At 34.5% G+C, this 20,236-nt stretch overlaps 1 protein-coding gene across 1 annotated transcript in view; it reads left to right on the forward strand.

Annotated features, from left to right (window-relative positions):
* Eif5b (eukaryotic translation initiation factor 5B) overlaps window positions 1-20,236 on the forward strand; it is a 74,954-nt gene that overhangs the window by 25,488 nt on the left and 29,230 nt on the right. Inside the window, 10 exon segments of the mRNA XM_047523423.1 lie at window positions 5,674-5,799; window positions 5,899-5,983; window positions 6,658-7,252; window positions 7,255-7,332; window positions 8,735-8,771; window positions 8,773-8,950; window positions 9,322-9,472; window positions 18,091-18,189; window positions 18,728-18,760; window positions 18,763-18,816. Coding sequence (XP_047379379.1) covers window positions 5,674-5,799; window positions 5,899-5,983; window positions 6,658-7,252; window positions 7,255-7,332; window positions 8,735-8,771; window positions 8,773-8,950; window positions 9,322-9,472; window positions 18,091-18,189; window positions 18,728-18,760; window positions 18,763-18,816 — 1,436 coding nt within the window.

The following is a 20,236-nucleotide window of genomic DNA, read 5'->3' on the forward strand; positions in this document are numbered from 1 at the left end:
TTTCCTGCTCAGCCTAATTCTTTTGATTTCCAGCCAAGTTCTTGCATATATCCATAGTTTATACATATATTTTATTTCTGAATAATAATCCATGGAATGGGAATGAACCACAGCTTATTTTACCATTTGCTATATTATGGGACACCAGGGTTGTGTTCTGTTTTTTTTTTTTCTTTGACTGTTGTATATTAAATTGACACTAAAGTTTTTCTACGAGAGCTCTGTAAACATAAATTTTGTTACTTAGGGATAAATGTGCAAGAGTTGTGTATTTAGTACATTTTTGGTTTTATTAAAAATGGATGGACTATTTTCCAAAGTGGTTATTCCATTTTACATTTCTACCAGTAACATATGAGTGATCCAGTTCCTATATATATTACCTCTTATTTGGAAGGCTGACATTCTGATTGTGTAGTGTTATCTCATTGTGGTTTTTTTTTTGTGGTGGTGGTGATTGAACCCAGGGCCTTGTGCATGCGAGGCAAGCACTCTACCAACTGAGCATCTGTATATCCTCCTCCGTGGAATACCTTTTCTTGCTTTTTGTCCATTTTCTATTAGGTTGTTTGGATTATAACTGTGAAGTTTTGAAGGTTTTTAAAATACATTTTTTCCGAGACGTAGTTTGCAAATACTTTCTTCTTCTCTGAAGCTTGTTTTTCTATTCCCTTCATAAGGTCTTTGCAACAGCAACAGTTTTTAATTTTGATGGGGATCAGTTTTTTAATTGTGCTTTTAACTTCAAGTCTTAACTCTTCGGCCTGTTTCTAGATCCCAAACAATTTGTTTTTTTCCTAAAAGTTTATGTTTTATGCTTTTCACTTAAAATTTCACTCTTGTATGAGGAGTGAGCTTGAGGCCCCTTTTTTAAAATTTCTTTAAATGTAGGAAAGGTCCAGTTTGCACCAGCATGCTTGTTGGAAAGGCTAATCTTCTTACATTAAATTACTTTTGTATTTTGTACGTATAAAATATCAGTTTGCCATACTTCTCTGGTGCTAATTTTGGTTTCTCTCTTCTATTGATCTGTATCTATCCTGTGTCAGTAAGTACCACAGTTTGTTATTGTAGTTATTAAGTCTTGAAATCTGGTAAAGTAATACCTCTCATTTCACCCACCCCCAATTGTTTATTATCTATTTTTAGTTCTTTGCCTTTCTGTATAAATTTTAGAGTAATCTTGTCTGTATTAGTTACATCCTAAATATCTTGCTGGGATTTTTATGGGAATTGTTACTAAACTTGTATGTCATTTTGGGGGAATTGTTATCTTTACTGTGTTGTTGTCTAGTCCATGAACATGGTGTGAAATTTCATTTATTTTAATCTCTTTGGGTTTTTTACAAGCCCTGTACATATTTTGTTAAACTTGATTATTCATTTTCTTAGGACTGAATATAAATGATGAATTCCCCCTCTTCTCTTTTTAAAAAGTACTGATTTTTAGAATTATAGAAAAGTTGTGACAGTAGTACTTAGTTCCCTATATCCCATCTCCATTTTCCTGTACTATTAACATATTAGCCTGGTATACTTGTTACAACTAAGGAAAACTACTATATTAACTGAAACTAATACTTTGTATAGATTTCTGTAGTTCTCAACCTACTGTCCTATATCTATTCAAGAATTCCATATAAGGTATCACATTACATTTAGTAGTCATTTCTTCTTAAACTCATCTTGCATGTGATAGTTTCTCAGATTTCAACATATTTTTGATATTGATAATTTGGCTGAAGTGGTGTTTATCAGATTTCTACACTAAAATTTCACTTTTCTTTCCGTATTATACTCTGGTAGGAAGTCACTGTGCGTAGTTCAGAATTTAAGAGTGTGAAATTATGTTGTACCTCTTTAAGAGGGGAATTCTGTTTACTTTATTTTTCCTAGTTTATTCAGTCATTATCATTATGGACTTATGGATATTATTTTGTAATGGTGGATATTATTTTTGACTTATAATTTAATATTACATTATTTAATTAACTGCTCCAGTTAATTAACTAACAAATTAATTAATTTATTGCTTTCTTTGTCTCGAAGCTCTTTTCAGTTGGTTTATATGTCCCTTTGTTTTATACCCAACATTGTGTGTGGTGTTGTGTGTGTGTGTGTGTGTGTGTAACTTTTCTTGGTTTTGTTTAATTAGTTACTTATTTTCTGGCATTGCAAAATATTTCAAGCTTATCTTGTCTGTGTCCTATAATCAGTTTCTTTTGCATTCTTACCGGCAATTGGTATTTTTCAGTTTCTTGGATTTTAGCCATTCCCGTAGGTATGTAGTGCTGGTTCCTTGATTTAATTTGCACTTCCCTGATGACAAATGATATTGAACTTTTTTTTCAATTTCTTTTTTTCTTTTGTCATATATGTATCATTCTGGCAAGGTAATTATTCAGATCTTTTACCCACATTTTAATTGGGTTCTCCTTGTTGAATTCTAAGAGTTCTTTTGTATATTTTGAATACAAATTTTAGTATTTACAAGTCTTAGTATGTGTAAGCATAGTATTTTGCATGTGTTTTCTCAGTCTGTGGTTTGTCTTTTCATTTCTTACCAGTATCCTTCTTAGAGCAGACATTTTAATTTTAATGAGCATAAGTTATCCTTTTTCTTTCATGATTTTTGCTTTTGTGTTTTATTTAAATCTCATAGCCAAATGCAAGATTAACAGACAAATTTTGTGGGGTTTTTGTTGTTCATGTTGGTGGTGGTTTTTGGCACATAAATGACCAGCTGTACAAGTACCATATGACAAAAAGACTATCCTTTCTCTATTTAATTTTCTCTTTGTCACAGATCAGATAGCATTTGTGTGGGTCTGTTTTTGGGCTGTTTCATACCATTGGCCATTTGTGTTTTCTCTTACCACACTGTCTTGTTAATAGCTTTATCATATGTCTTAGTATTGGGTAATAAGTGTTCCATCATCTTTCTTCAGTTGACTTAAGTCTTTTGCTTTGTCATGTGAACCGTAGGTGGTTCAGTGCACCCTGAAAGAATACTTCAGGAGTTATTAGATTTAAGAGTACATATATTTGTGAAGTTTTGTAACTGAATTTTTGAGCAAATAATTCAGAAATTAGATTATTTCCCATTTTCTAGGAAGGGAGTTCCTGGTATGCTACTTTATAACTTTGTGACCTTTTGCAAATAAGTCTATCATTTTAAGCTAAATCTCAATTGTTAAGAAGTATTAAGTGACTTTGTATGTCTAACAGTTGGTCAGCATAATGCCTGATAGATGGTAAACACTCAAAAACTGTTAATTTTTTATTAGCTAGAAGAACCCTTTCAAACTTAGGAGCATACAAGTGTAACCCTGTATTCTGTTACTCTAGAGAAGTTTGTTGTTGAATATTCCAGAAATATAGCCCACAAAAGGAGGTACTTGAAGTTATTTTGTTGGGATGAACATCATTTTGAGTGAGGGCTGGCAAATTTTTGGAAGTGAGGTGTCAGTCTCCAACCTTCCCATCATCCAGTTCTCAGAACCTGCCTAGAGTAGGAAACAACTGACAGAGATTCCTTTGAGATACTCCTGGGAGATACTGGGCTGGACTTAGGTCCCTGTGACCTGATGCCTTTATTTATCCTTACTCCATTCTGTATGCATTTAGTCCTAAGAGTTTAGTCCTATGATTTGATCCTCTTGATATTGAGCTCACTGACTCTAACCTCCTTCTTCGCTGCCACTTGTGGCAAGTCTGGTACTTATTGTTTTCATTACAGTTACTACAGAAGCTGATTTCCCTGCTTCCTGCATTCATCTAGCCTTTCTGTGGATGGGAATCATTCTTTATGGGTTCATATCACATGTCTGTTTTTTATGATTCTGGACAAATTCTTTGTTCCCTAGTTAATTCATCTACCTAAAAAAGTATGACAGTGTTCAAATCTGGCTCAGAATTACCTGGAAATATTGCTAAATATTGTTTCTGTTGTCTTACTTCTTGGGAGTAGAGTGTCAAGAAATACACAACACATAAAAACTTGTCAGGTGGTTCAGAGACTCCTTTGGAAGCCCTTGGGAGGCACGATGCTCTTTGTTGTTTTAGGTTTTTATACTTTGTGTACCTGTATGTGCATCCCCTTTGCTTGTTCTCTTTTCTTTGCATATGTCAGGCTTCTTCATTAAGAAACCTCTGACTTTCCCATTCTGGATTTGGTGATATAGGATGTGCTCACCAGTGCAGCAGTTCAGTGTCAAACTGTTTAAATTATAGGATAATTTATGGGGAACATATTTATTTGGGGTTATTTATAAAAGTATCAAATTCCTTTATTTCATAGCGCTTAGCATTTTACAATTCCTAGCTTACTACTACCTTACTGTCTGCCTTCCCTACTGAGCTCCTTGAGTGGAATCTTTTCTCTTCCATGTCATGTTATGTAATCTTATATAGTTAGAAGATATGTATTTCTCTTTAGAAAATTCTCTTTATCAAAATAAAGCATCTTTATACAAGACATTCATATGTCTCATGAGTTCTTTGGTTTCTTATTGTGTCATTCATTAGGATTTTTCTACCTTTTCTACTTGTATATCTCAGTCTCACTTCCTTGATTTTCTTTAGGTTTTAACTGAAACGCAGTTTGGATACTCCAAGTAATATTGGTAGGTGAGGGTATTATGGAATGGAGCCAGAAATGAAACCAGGAATGTGAAAGGTGGAGAACAGGTTTGGATCTGGACTTTGGGGGTTGTGTTATATTAAGTGAACCATTGCTAATTCTGTGTAGATTTAAAAGTGTCACATTTTTCTCAAGGCATTACATTTTTGAGCATTTTAGTTTTTCCATTGGTAAAATGAGATAATAGACCAGATGATCTCTAAAGTTTCTTCCAGCTCTGTAGTTTTTGCTATCCTAAGTAAAAATGCACAAAGTTCAGGCATTTAGGTGTTAGTGATAGTCAAAGAATAGTACCTATGGTATCCTTAAAGTTTTCTGTTTTATAAATTAAAACATTTAGACGCACACAACTTTAATATCTATAGAAGTTTTTTATTATTTGGTTTTTTTTTGTGTGTGTGTGTGGTTCTGGGAATTGAATCCAGGGAACACGCTGCCACTATGTAGTACTATGTACCCCCAGCCCTTTTTATTTTTTATTTTATTATTACTATTTTGGTACCAGGTACTGAACCAGGGGTGCTTTACCACTAAGCTACATCCCAGCCCGTTTTTATATTTATTTAGAGATAGAGTCTCACAGAGTTGCTTAGGACTTCGCTAGGTTGCTTAGGCTGGCTTTGAACTTTGGATTCTCCTGCCTCAGCCTCCTGAGCCACTGGAATTACAGGCATGAGCCACAGTGCCTGGTTTATATTTTATTTTGACACAGGGTTTGCTAAGTTGCCAAGGCTGGCCTCAAACTTGCAATACTCCTCCCTTAGCCTCCTGAGTCACTGGGATTACAGGTGTGCTCTTCCTTATAACCCTTTCTACATTCCATGTAACCCAGCCACTTTATTGAAGCAGATGCAAGGAGGCTGATAAGTACATGTAATTCATGTTGTCATGAAAAAGAACTTGTTGAATGTTTTCCTCATTTTGCTGCCAATGTATGAAAAAGGTCCAAACTAATAAAAATTTCTTTGTAAGTGACTGTGATAGATTATTTGCTCTTGAGTGATATTTAGGTCTTCTTTGTTTCATTCAAGTGCCAAGGATGACATTGATCTCGATGCCTTGGCTGCAGAAATAGAAGGAGCTGGTGCTGCCAAAGAGCAGGAACCTCAAAAGTCAAAAGGGAAAAAGAAAAAAGAGAAAAAGAAGCAGGACTTTGAGTGAGTATATTTGAATACATTTGATTTTTATTGATTTTGGTACTGGATTCACGTTATAAACTATTTGAATGCTTCCAAATGTGTTGTATTCCTTTCTAGTGAAGATGATATTCTGAAAGAACTGGAAGAATTGTCTTTGGAAGCTCAAGGCATCAAAGCTGACAGAGACACCGCTGCTGTGAAGGTGAGTGTTGTTGCTACTCATTCGTGTTTCCTGTTGTGTTGGTGCTTCCAGTGCTGGTTTCGGGAGCTGCATTTGGAAACTTACAAACATAGACACATTAGCTTAAAGGTTTATAAAATCTGATACCAAAGGGAGAAAACGATTTTTAGGAAAGAAGAGTGTATTTGAAAACCTTCCATGGATACAAAAATGTTTTACTTGTCAATCAAAAGATATTTGTGGAATGTTCTTACTAATAAAAATTGGTAGGTTTTTGGAGATGTGATGACATCTTCCATCTCCACCTTCAGTTTTCTGAAGTTTCTTTTTCATCCTTTGAATTCATTTCAGCCTCAAAATAATGGGAAATTGATATATAATTTTCTTTAAGTTTTTCCCTTAGGCTTTCTGGGCCACTTAGTAGATGCAAGCTGGTGAAGAGTGCTTATTTCAGAGCACTGAGGTTTTGAAACATGTGTGGAGTAAGATGTCATAGGCCCTGCACAAGCGTCTGGTGTTCTGTTGAGCTTTTTTGTTTTGTTGAAAACAAAAAACAAGAAACCTTATTTTTGAAATTATTTCTGAAAGTTTTAAGAAATGTGTTCTTAGTGAAATGTATGATTCTGAGGGGTCTCAGTTACTTTTAAAAAATGAAAATGATTTTGTTAATGTTTCTAACAATGGAAAATTTTTAGCCAACAGAAAACAATGAAGAAGAATCTGCCTCAAAACAAGATAAAAAAAAGAAAGGACAGAAGGGCAAAAAACAAACTTTTGATGATAATGATAGTGAAGAATCAGAGGATAAAGATTCAAAATCAAAAAGGACTGCAAAACCAAAAGTGGAAATGAACTCTGGTAGTGATGATGATGATGATTTTAACAAACTCTCTAAAAAAGCTAAAGGGAAAGCTCAAAAATCAAATAAAAAATGGGATGGATCAGAGGAGGATGAGGATAATGGTAAAAGAATTAAAGAGCGTTCCAAAGTAAATTCTTCTGGTGAAAGTGGCGATGAATCAGATGAATTTTTGCAGTCTAGAAAAGGACAGAAAAAAAATCAAAAAAATAAGCCAGGTCCTAACGTAGAGAGCGGAAATGAAGATGACGACTCCTCCTTCAAGATTAAGACAGTGGCCCAAAAGAAGGCAGAGAAGAAAGAGCGTGAGAGAAAAAAGCGAGATGAAGAGAAAGCAAAACTGAGGAAGCTGAAAGAAAAAGAAGAGTTAGAAACAGGTAAAAAGGATCAGAGTAAACAAAGAGAATTTCAAAAGAAATCTGAAGAGGACACTGGAAAATCCAAGTGTCTCTTGACACTGGAGCTACCCCCATCTCTGAGGAGAAAGGAGAGACTGCCATAGCTGTCGAAGGTTGGTAATGTGGACTGTAGAGGGAAGCACGAGATGTTTTGATTTGTACCTAGTTCAAGTTTTGATCAGTATGCCCTAGTGTCATTTTGTTACTTGTCTTTGATTATAAAGGAACTTAAATACCAGAAGCCTTTCAAAAATTACATCTAAGGAGCTGGGTGCTACTACAGTTAAAAGTGTAACTACTTAGGAGACTGAGGCAGGAGGATCACTTGAACCTAGGTATTCAAGGCCATCCTGGGAAACATAGCAATACCATGTATTTAAGGGGGAATAGGTTGGACTGCAAGAGTAGCTCAGTAATAGAACACTTGCCTAGAGTGCAGAGGTCCTGGGTTCAGTTCCCAGCACCTCAAAAACAAAAAAGCTAAGTACTTTTTTGCTTGATTTTTCATTGTCATGCATTTACATGTATAGCATAAAATGTCTTTCAGATGGTTTATTTACACAAATGGGTGATTTTATAGAATTTCATTGTAAAATCTATTTTTTGCTGTTAATAGACTGTTTAAATTGCTAACAAAAACTTTATTCTTCTGAAAACTCAGTGTCAGATACTTTAAATCCTTTCCTTCTGTAAAAGCAGTGTGTTCTATGAAATAGAAAAGTAAAATTAAATACTAAAATTTGTTAACATCAAGCAAGCACTAACGAGTCACATTTTTATACTCTAACCAGTTGGGAAAAACATTCTTGTTAATTTCCTCCCCTCACCTAGAGGAAAAAATAGCTAAAGATCACATGATTTACACAGAAGGACTTTATTCTTAAAACTTAAAGTAGTTTTTATTTAGATTAGAAAACAGTGGAAAAATTTTAAACCACTGAAATTTTTCTTACTTGGATTTCTTCAAGGAGAAACACCATGAAAGTAGCTTCAGAACTTTTTTAATTCATTAGATTTCTTGGGAGTATGATTATGTATTTTTTTGTATTTTATTCTTCTGATATCCCCTTAAAGTGTAGACATCATTATCTTTATCTCCATTTTGTAAAAGTGAAACGAGCTAAAGAACTTAAATGCAATTTAGTTCATTCTATTCTTTAGAACTTTCAACAAGCATCTTACATGTGCCAGCCACTCTGCCCAGATACCATGGTAGAAGAGAGACCTAAGGTACAATATTGCCCTCCTACTGCTGTCAGAATCCTTCTATCTTCTCATATTTATTAGGACAGCTCAGACCAAGACAAGCATTGTAGGTGCATCAGCATTCCAACTATGGGTTATACTGAGCTGTTCTAAATATTCAGGTGCTCAGGATGTTTTGATCACACAGGACCTAGCCCACCGATGGCATCAGTCTTGGCCCATTATTGTGCTTGAACTCTGGCTAGGGTTTGTTCATTATCTCCATAGGAAGAACTTTTGTTTTTAAATAACACTTTGTTCTTTTGGTAGATGACAATGAAGGAGACAAAAAGAAAAAGATAAGAAGAAAAGAAGGCAGAAAAAGGAAGAAAAAGAGAAGAGAAGAAAAAAGGACCTAGCAAAGCAACTGTTAAGGCTATGCAAGAAGCTCTGGCTAAGCTTAAAGAAGAAGAAGAAAGACAGAAGAGGGAAGAGGAGGAACGCATAAAACGACTGGAAGAACTAGAAGCAAAGCGAAAAGAAGAGGTATATTTTTCATGAAGTTGCAATCTAATGTTATGTTTACTTAAAATCTCTATACAGTATCTCTAGTTTCTAAGATTGCTAGTTGAGTAGCAATTCAGTTATACTACTGTTCTGATATAAATAATGTTATGAAGAGATAGAAAAAAAATCCTACCTTTAATTACTTGTGTAGAGACAAAGGTTGCTAATGTATTATTGACATAAGCTCCTCTGATGTTAATTAATAACAGTGTACAACATTTTCATTTGGAATCTCCCAGTAGTACTTTGCATTTATCTAAAGAACTTTCTTTGAAGATTAAGTTACTCACTTTAAATTTTACAGTTCTTTTAGCGAATACAGTTTTTATCTGGCATGTACTCTTTCACAGGAGCGATTGGAACAAGAAAAAAGAGAAAGGAAAAAACAAAAAGAAAAAAGAAAGAAAGAACGTTTAAAAAAAGAGGGGAAGCTTTTAACTAAATCCCAGAGAGAAGCCAGAGCCAGAGCCGAAGCTACCCTTAAACTTCTACAAGCTCAGGGTAAGTCGTACTCTTAAGCAACTGCATAGTCTGGCAGCTTCTCTCATGCAGTTATGTCCTTATAATGTTAAGGAGAATGGAATTGAATCAGAAGGAGAATTCCTATGAATATTGTGAGAAACTAAAAACATGAAAAATACATGATGTTTTTCATTGCTTAGGATGACTGCTATATTAGGACAAAAATTTAGGTGTAAATGATGCATTATAAATAACCCTTCCAAACAAAATAGAGATAATAAAATGAGTACCCAACAAGTTTCAGCAATTATCAACATGTTTCATTCTTGTTTTATTCCCCCACCTCTTTTTTTTCCTGGTGTACTTAAGAGGGAATTCTAGATAGTTGTTGTTTGTTTTCCTTTTTTTCCCCCCTTAACTTGTTGATACTTTAGTTTATATATCTCACAAACAAGGATGTACTACTTTTTAGCATAAGTAGAACATATATTGTTATATTTAGCAAAATGTATTTTTTATATCATCTGATTTTTCTCTCCATATTTTCAATATTTTCCACTTATCTTTTGCAAATAGTTCACATTTGGATCCAGATAAGATCTATAGATTGCATTTGATTCATATATTTGTCTCACTAATATTTCCCCTATTCTACCTTTCAGTTTCAGTTTGCCATTTATTTGGGGACAATAGTGAATAATTCTTTAGTATTTCTCATATTCTGGACTTGTCTAATGGTGCTCTGATGTTAGTGAATATACTTCTCTACCCCTTGTAATTTCTTTAATCCAGTGTCTTGGCTGCTTCCTACTGATGCTGTGTACTTCTCTTGCCTTGTGTTAGGGGACACATAATCTGGCTGCCTACAGAAGCGATGTCAAGATTGATTAATGCATTGAGTCATTGGCTGTTTTTGTTCTCGGGTACTGGGGATTGAACCAAGGACACTCTGTCATTGAGCTATATTCCCAGCTCTTTTTGTTTTATTTTGAGACAGGATCTTGCTAAATTATGGAGGCTAGACTTCAAACTTATAGCCCTCTTGCCTCAGCCTCGGGAATGGCTGGGATTACAGATGTGGCCACTGCGCCCAGTCTTCATTGACTTTACACTTAAAATTTTTAGTGTCCAATTGGTAATCCTTATATCCAGTATTCCTTAGGAATTGCTGAGTGGTAATCTAACTTTGTCACGTCTTCTGCATCGAGTTAGCTAGACTCTAAAGAAAAACTCCCTGAAATACCGTTCATACAGGAAATCCAGAATAAGTGCCTAATTCTTTACTACTTTTTATTTCTTGTTTTCAAAACAAGAGTTGGTACCCTGGCAGTCTCCCCAGGTGTCCCATGAGATTGATTTTGTGTTATGGCTGTATGAGTGCAGTGTAATGGAATTTTACATAATTGACATGTTTTCATCCCTTAAAGTTGTTATTGTTGATACTTACTGTACCATCTTAACCAGTGGCAGTCTATTCAGGTTGGTGCCTGAATAAATAAATCACTTCATTTGATATTTGACTGTTTTGCTTTCTCATACCCCAAGATATCCCAGGTTTATCTTATAGATATTCTGCCCTAGATCTGGAATCAGTTGTTAATGCAGGGAGTTTTGGTTTAGTTCAGTATTTAGTGGTGATTAGAGACCAGAAATTGGGCATATAATTGTATTTTGACAGACAAAATGTCTTAAATAATGTGTTTGCTCCATCAAGAAGACTGTATTGGGTCTTCCCTTAATTTCCTGTCTCAATGGTTGTAAATTTTTGTATTATAATCCTTTTGGGGTTTAGTCTGTAATTATAGTAATATCTATACTCTCATATATGTAGTTTATAACTGATGCTTTAGTAAACCTTTGAAATTGTTTATTTGTTCCCTTGTAAAATCTTACATATTTTTTTAGTCCCAAAATATAGGTGAGGATATGGTGAGTCATAGAGCTTAAACAACTGACTCAGCAACCCAGAACTAAAACTGGTCTGTGTGACTACCTTTTTATTATCTTCTTTATTATATATGTCTGACTAGGAGCAATAGATGTTAAAGAAACACAGTTTCTTAGCTATTAGAAAATTTTATTCTGATTTGGGGTATACCTTTTTTTGGGGGAAGAAATGAAATTAGAGAATAAATTTGGGTATAGTTAGCACCCAAGCGTCATATGTGACTGGTGACTATTTGAAAAGCTAAAACCACTCATGAAGCAATTAGGTGGGAGTAATTCACCAGTCTCAAATGCTACTTTAGGAGTGGTTAGTATGGTAATTAGATGGAAAACTTAACTTAAAATGATAGAACATACTTTGGAAGAGACATTTTCTCAAGTGGTATCTGTTCATAATGTTGCCCAGTGTTTGTCATCTTACTGGTCTTACATGACTGCTAGGAATTACCATTAGCTGTGGTGTATTTTCCTCAGACTTAGTACTTGGAAATAAGATTTGACTCTGATTTGCTCTGCCATGTCTTGATTTAACAATATTTATTTATATGCTCTATTAAGGAAAAATGTTAAAACAAATATTCAAAACTATGTAAGAACCGTGAATTCAAACAAGAACAGATTACTGACTCAACTTGGAAATTTTTCATTATGGTTAAATCACTTTATTGACGCTTCCTTGCATCTGCTTTTATCTGATTATTAAGTTGACCACAGTGACCAAAAGTATTATTAACTGTTTTGTAATGAGAATGAAAATTTCTATTTTACTTTGCCCTAGTTTTCTAATGTGGCTGTTATAAATTACTGCAAATTTAGTAGTTTAAAACAGCACAGTTTTTTATCTTACAATTCTATTCAGAAGTCTGACCCAGGTCTCCGTGGGGTAAGGTATTGGCAGGACTGCGTATTTTTTTCTGGAGGCTTAGGGGAGAATACATTTCCTTGTCTTCTGTGGCTTCTGGAGGCTACCCACATTCCATGGCCCATGACTTCCTTCCTCCATCTTCAAAGCTAGGACTATTGCATCACTCTGACCCATCCTTGATGGTCACATTTACACTAACACTAGACTCTACTCAGGGAAAAACGGTTGACTTTTAGAGAATTATGTGATTAAGTCAGGCCGACCTGGTTAACCTGGATAATTTCTGCATCTCAAAGTCCTTAACCTAAGGCACATCCCTAATGTTCTTTTGGGGGGTCTTTTGTCTGCCAAGCACACACTTAAAACTTATTTGTGAATTCATTAGAGAGTAAACATTTTTTCTTGTCATTTTTCACCATATCTTTCAGAGACCAAAAAATCTCTTATTTAAATAGAGATCATTTAGCACTGCTCAGAAATGTGCAGCACATTACTTAATGCTATTTATTTGTCTGTAAGACAGAATGCCTTGTCACTTTAGTCCTTGAATTTGCATGTCAGGCAAAAATATAACAGGTTAATCATAATTATTTTCAGAAGATATATAAATGGTGGCAAATTTTGCATCACTGCTAAGGAAATACTTTGGAAGAGTAGGTTTTAGAATGGAATCTGCTTTTGTCTTTCTGGTATTGTGAGAGAAAAAGATAGGTTAAAAGTAGTTTATCTTTTCAACTGTGCCTAATTTGGACTCTTCTACTTTTTGTTCTATTTTAGGCATTTCTAGTTCCAAATTTATGGAATTACATAATGACAGTGGAAGTTTATATGGTCCTTTGGGGGGTTGTGAAGAAAAGTTTCAGAATTTCCATTCTTTTCATCTGTAAAAATTTAAGTACTTTGTTCACTTTGAATTGAATACATTGTTGTATAAACATTTTTAAAACTTTAGAATGATGGAACCCATTTGGTTACTTCACTTTGGCCAGAGGAGCCAGGAATGTGGTCTCTTATGTATGAAAAGTCAAGAAGACTTGCCATTATTTTTGTTTTTACCTTTTCTCTTTTGCTGCTTTGACCAAATGGCAGCCCCAATTGTATGGAACTTCCCAATGACTTTGGAACACGAAACCTGAAGAGAGCCTCATCTTTTTGGCCAGAGGAATCAGAATGAAGGGCTTCCGGGAGCCACAGCATATAGGGAAAACTGGAGAGAAGAGAGCTGGAGAAAGAGGTTCTTATAATTCTGTTTATGAACTGACATTACTCCCAGGCTCAGCAGGAAACTGTATATGCTTGGAACAGATCCAAAGAAGCAGAGACAAAGCTTCCAGAACTGAAGTATGATATAAACCAATGAACAAGACCTAGACTTATCTTTGAGTGGCTCATGTGCCAGGTAAAATATTGATTCTAAATATACTGTGGAAAGTTAGGTATGGATATTTAAATCCCTACAGGAGCACTTAAATTGATTAAGCTAGTAGAAAAGGCAAAGTGAAATACTAAATATTTAGGTAATTCTAAAGAAAACAGAGAAGGGGGAGATAGGAACAGAGCACAGAGAGAACAAGAAAAAAACCTAAGTAATAGGCCCCCAAACCAATCATATTACTAATTATGTTGAATATGAATAATCTGAGCCTACCACTTAAAAGGCAGATTGCTTGAGAACAGAGCTACCTGTGTGCCATCTATAAGAAGTCCGCTTTAAGTTATAGCAGTATAGATTAGAATAAAAAGAGATATAGTGCTAACATTAATCAAAAGAAAGCTAGAGTTGTTATATTAATCTGAAGTATGCTTCAGAAAAAATAAATTTCTAATAAAGAGGAAGTAATATAACAACAAAAACTTCATCTTCCAAAATAGTCATAACAATCCTGTGTATATGTACCTAACCTAAAATTCATATCAAACATTCGCAGAGGTAGATCATTTTTGGGGCCATAAAACAAACTTAAAAGTATTTAAAAGAATTAAAATAATATATAATGTTTCTTATAACAAAACAGAATTAAGCCAGAGAGGAATAATAGAAATATCTGGTAAATATCCATAAATATTAGGAAATTGAAGAACATACTTCTAATTAACCCATAAGTGAAAGAGAAAATTTCTGTGTCTTAGATCAAATAAAAAGGTACAGCCTTGGATGGAAAGCAGATAAAGGTATAGTACATCCAAATTTGTGAGATGCAACTGACAACAGCCTCTGGTGGTTGTTTTAAAAAAAGAAGAAAGATCTCGAATCATTTGGCTGAGTCCATCTTAACCTAAAGGAACAAAAATAAGCAAAAGGAAAAAGTATAAAATAACGAAATAGAAAATGGAAAACTAATAGAAAATCAGTAAAACTAAGAGTTAGTTCTTTGAAATGATCTGTAAAATTGATAAACTACTAGCTATACTAAGAAAAAGTTGAACTTAAAACCAGTATCAGCGTGGGGCACAAGTGGCACATGCCTTATTACTACTTGTAATCGCAGCTACTTGGGAAGTGGAGACAGGGGGGTCACAAGTTCAGGGCCAGCCGGGGCACGTCTCAAGACCCTGTCTCAAAATTAAATAAAAAAAAAAAAAAAAAAAAAGGATGGGGGAATGAGGGCTCTTCCCTAGCATGCATGAGTCCCTAGGTTCCATCCCCAGAACCACAGAACCAACCACACAAAACTAATATTAGGAGTGAAGCAGGGGATCTTTGCAGGTATTAAAATAATAATGATAGGAAATTACTTAACAATTCTATACCCAGAAGTTTAAGAACTTAGGTGAAATAAAACCATTTTTAAAAGACACAAACTACCAAACTCACCAAGAAATGCACAACCTAAATAGTCATATAACCATTTTTAAAATAGAGGACTATCACTGCCATTTAATTTCATCTGAGGTTCATTATCCTCAAGGAACACTCCAACCGCCCTATGATTTCACCAGGGAATTCCAACAAATATTTAAGAAGAAATTGGACTTCTTGTGAACATTAGGAAATAACTCAACACATTTATGAGGATAGCATTACCTTGTTACCATTGAGAAAAGACACTTAAAGAGAGGAAATACACAAACTAGTGTCCCTTGTCAGCTAAAATGCAAAAATTCTCAACTAAATGTTAGCATTTTGATTTCAGCAATATATGTGTATATTTATATGTATTTTCATGTTAAGGAGAAATCTGTCATAATCATGTGGGGTTATCCTGGGAATGCAAAGCTGACTAATATTTGGAAATCAATAAATGTATTTTGCCATAGAAACAATCCTAAAGAAGAAAAATCCATGACTATCTCAATAAACACAGAAAATTTATTTGATCAAACTTATCCTCCCAGGTATAATAAAAGTTCACAAGCTGAGAATAGATGGGAACTTCCTTCCCTTGATACAAGATCTACAAAAAATGTACAACTATTATACTTCATGGTGAAAGACTGAATGCTAAATTTTAACATGGCAAGTTGACATTAAGCCAAGGTTGTCCACTCACTGCTTTCATTCAGCATTCCATGAGAACGCACTAACTGCTAGAAGGCTAAATAAATTAGTAAGTGAAAGAAGTAAAATTGTCTATGCACAGATGATGATTATCTACTAAGGAAATCTCATGGAATCTTCACCCCTTTCCCCCCAAACAGCTTAGCATTAAGAAGTGAGATCAACAAGATTGTAGATACAAGGCCGTTATGCAGATATCAAATGTATTTCTTTATGTTAGAAATTAATAACTGAAAATCCAACTTTGAAACAGTAATATTTATCTTGATAATTCAAAAAGAAAAAATCAGAATAGTTATAACTAAAATTTGTAGGATCTACATGCTTGAAACTGTAAATAGCATTGAGTAAATCAACAGCAATGAGTATACCTGTATAAATGAATAGATGCTGTGTTCGTGAATCATGAGACTCAAATTAAGATAATCAGTCTCCAGAACTAATCTGTGGAGTCACTGCAATGCCAGTTAATATCTCATCATGTTTGTGGATATCTATAAATTTTAAAACTGTATGAAAAGTTAGAATGGCCAAAAGTACTTTTAATAAAGGAGAACAAGTTTGGAAGACTTAGTACCTGATTTCAAGACTCACGTCACTTCAGTACAGTGTGATATTAGCAAAATGATAAACAAATAGACTGGGAAAATAGACTCTATATTGGTTAGTTGATGGGTTGTCTTTCCCCACCCCCTATCCCCCCACCCCCGCTAGAGGGGAGGTTTTTTTTTTTTTTTTTTTTTTTTTTTTTTGCGGTACTGGGAATTGAACTCAGGGCCTTGTGCTTGCAAGACAAGCACTCTACCAGCCGAGCTATCTCCCTAGCCAAGGGGAGGGTATTTTAATGGCTAAACTATGTTTAGTATTTGCAGTAAGTGTTACTGGAACAATGGGATGTCCATATGCAAAAGAAAACAAAAATCTTAATCCTTACTCATTATAGACAGTTTAATGCAGAATGAACCGTAGACCTAAATACACAATTATAAAACTTTTAGAGGAAAACACAGGACAAAATCTTTCTGTTTTGTATAAGGCAAAAAGTGATTAGGTACAACTTTAGAAGTATAACTCATAAAAGGGAAAAATGATACGTTTTGAGGAAGTCTAATGACTTTCTTTGCAGAAGACACCGATAAGAGGATTCCAAGACAATACCTCTGGAGGGTGGGGTGGCACAAGCCTATAATCCCAGCAACTGGGAGGCCAAGGCAGGAGGATCACAAATTCAAAGCCAGCCTCAGCAACTTGGCAAGACCATGTCTCAGAATAAAAAATAGAAAGGGCTGGGGGTATGACTCAGTGGTTAAGTGTCCCTGGTTTCAATCCTCAGTACCAAAAAAAGAAAGAGACACACAGTACACATACTTGACAAAGAATTAATATCCAGAAAATATAAGATATCTCCATATTCAACGAGAAGAAAGTTTCATGTGTTAAAGTAGGGAAAAGATTTGAGCAGCCACGTTCACCAGGAAACTATAAATGTGAATAAAATACTCAACATCATTAGTAACTAGGGAAATATAAGACCCCATGAGAGGCACTATACATCTATTAGAATACATAATATGAAAAAATAAACCTGTCTTTATCAAATGCTGGAAAGCATGTAGAACACCATCTCTGGTGGGAATGCAGAATTGTAAGGCTACTTTAGAAAACAACGACAGTTTTTTGAAAACTGAATATGTGTTGGACTGGAGTTCAGCTTAGTGGTTGAGTGCTTGCATAGCATATGGAGGACTTTGAAAAGTTTGGTCCTTAGCACCTCAAGTAAGTAAACAAACAACATTGATTTTGTATTTACCTTATATCATTTCTACTCTGAAATCTTTACTCAAAAGAAATGTTAATGCAGAAACTTGTATGAAAATGTTCAGACTAGTTTTCTTCATAGTTGCCCCACACTGAAAGCAATTCAGATATCCTTCAACTATTGAATGGATAAACTGGTACATTTATAAAATGGAATGCTACTCAGCAATACAAAGAAATGAAATACTGTTAGATAAAACCAAGTGCATGACTCTCAAATCCATTATGATGACAGAAGCCAAACTAAAAGATTTCATTTTTGTGACATTTGGGAAAAGCAAATCTTTAGGAGTAGAGAACAGATCACTGTTTTATCAGGGACTAAGGATATGAGGAAGATTTGATTTTATGGAGTCTTATTCACAAATTTAAGATACCCGATATTTTGAAAAGGTTTTTCCTTGAATGTCCTTTTATATTTGGTGGTATGTATCTCTGAGGTGAATGAAACTTTACCTTTTTGAATTTCTATTTCTCAGTTGGTGTATAAATGATAAAAACTTCAAGTTTTCCATTTTTATCTTTTAGGTGTGGAAGTGCCATCAAAAGACTCTTTGCCAAAGAAAAGGCCAATTTATGAAGATAAAAAGAAGAAAAAAACACCACAGCAACTAGAAAGTAAAGAAGGTTTGTATATAAAATAGCTGCTGATTTAGAAACTACTTTGCCTTTTTCCTATAACTTTTAAAATAGAATGCTGTCTTAAAGCAACAAATCAGAAAGTTTTTCGGTGGGGATGGTGCTGGGAATTAAATCCAGGGCTTCACACGTATTAACATGTGCTGCACCACTGGACCACATCCCCAAGCCCCAGAAATGCATTTTGAAACTTCTTTCCTATACATTGTTTCTTTCATTGTCCTCTTACCTGATTGAAATGACAGGCTGATGGGAAAAGTTGTTTAGTTTGAAAAATATGAGACTTTAAGAATGTTGTTACCTGAAAAGCAAAAATATCATTTTTTTCCATCTTAGCCTTCTATGACTTTGTATTTTAATTCCACAAGCAGAAAAAGTAGTTTCCTTTATAATATTTGCCTGATGAATGTTTTCTAATTTTACTAAACAAATAGATTCTCACTACTCATTTTTATTCAGTAGCTAACTATCTTAACATAAGTTATATGCTATAAAAATATTGACTTGATTTCTGCCCCCTTTTCAGCATCCGAACCAATGGAATTAAGTGCTGCTGTAGAAGTTTAGAACAAGAAGTACCACAAAAAGAAGAGATAGCGCCTCCTGTTGAACCAGGCCTGTACAGTAGCCTGTTAGCTAATTAATTCCTTTTAAATAATGCTATGTGTCATAAGTTTGTTGGCTGTTATTAAGTTGTTTGAACCACATAAAAATCTGGCTAGTTGACCTTCTCTCTCTCTTTTTTTTAATAGTTCTTTTCTGTAAACCATTTTTCATTTCACTTTGAGAAAGTATCCAAGTGAGACTTGAATCTGTTTTCTTTTCAGTAGTATAAGATATTTTGGGGAGATACTAGAAGGATTTGGATTTCCTGTTTTTTATTCTTGGGTTAGATATCTCAAAGAAAGCCCTGAATTCTTTACTTAATCCTTCCCAAAGCAGATTGTAAGCATTTTTAATTAGAATGGTTTGAAAACCATAAAATTGGCATTTAAAACCTTTCTCAGAAGTCATCTTCTGTTCAGTACATTAATAAAAGCATTTTAAGTTTTTCTTCTTTACATGTGTTGAGAGGTTGGGGAAAATCTCTAGCTGCCCCCGACTTTTAAATTAATAATTGTTCTATCTTATGAGATTAATGAGAGAGCAGCCAGGGGCTAGCTAAATGGATGTTTTGTATTCCAGAGAATTTCCAAAGTTTAAAAGATAGGATAAGAAAAGTCTGAATAGCCATAGAGAATCTAAAACCTGAATCATGATGGTAAATGATGATATTGATACAATCCTTTCTCCCTTCCCCTAAGTAAGTAATAAGGTCATTTTGCTTGAATAAACCTCAGCTTAGCATTGAAATGGTGAAATTTGGGGCTGGGGGTGTGACTCAATGGTAGAGCACTTGCCTAGCGCACATGAGGCATTCGGTTTGATCCCCAGCACCACATAAAAAAACTAAATAAACAAAATAAATGTATAAAAAAAAAAAAGAAATGGTGAAATTAGAGAAAATCAAGTTGATATGACCTATTGCAATAGGAGAAAAAATGCTAATTTAGATGAGTGTTCGGGTTCTGAGTCTCATTTTCTCCTACAGTAGACTTAACCAGACTTGTTGGTAAATAATAATTTTTGTAGGGAAGCATATGCCCCACTCTCATATCTTTATCCTTTATTTTCCTTTCTTTGTTTTTATTAATCTTGTCATGCTGGGGATTGAACCCAGGGCCTTGCGCATGCTAAGCAAGTGCTCTACCACTGAGGTATACTCCCACCCCTCTTCCTTTCATTTAATAATAGTTTTTGCCTATTGAATTTCAGTGAAAAGAGAGTCATAATTGTTAAGTATTAAATTCTTTAATATTCAGATAATCATAATTCTAGCTTTCTCCCTATTTTGGGGTTGAAAACATAGCACTCTGTTCTTATTTTGAATTGGTATGGCGATGGTAGTTCTATAGCTTCAACTTTGATATTTAAATAGTATTGCATGTTTCTGTAAAGGTTAAAGCAAAATAAGTAAATTCTATGAATAAAGTAT

This window comes from Sciurus carolinensis, chromosome 13, assembly GCF_902686445.1.
Source record: "Sciurus carolinensis chromosome 13, mSciCar1.2, whole genome shotgun sequence".
NCBI lineage: Eukaryota > Metazoa > Chordata > Mammalia > Rodentia > Sciuridae > Sciurus > Sciurus carolinensis.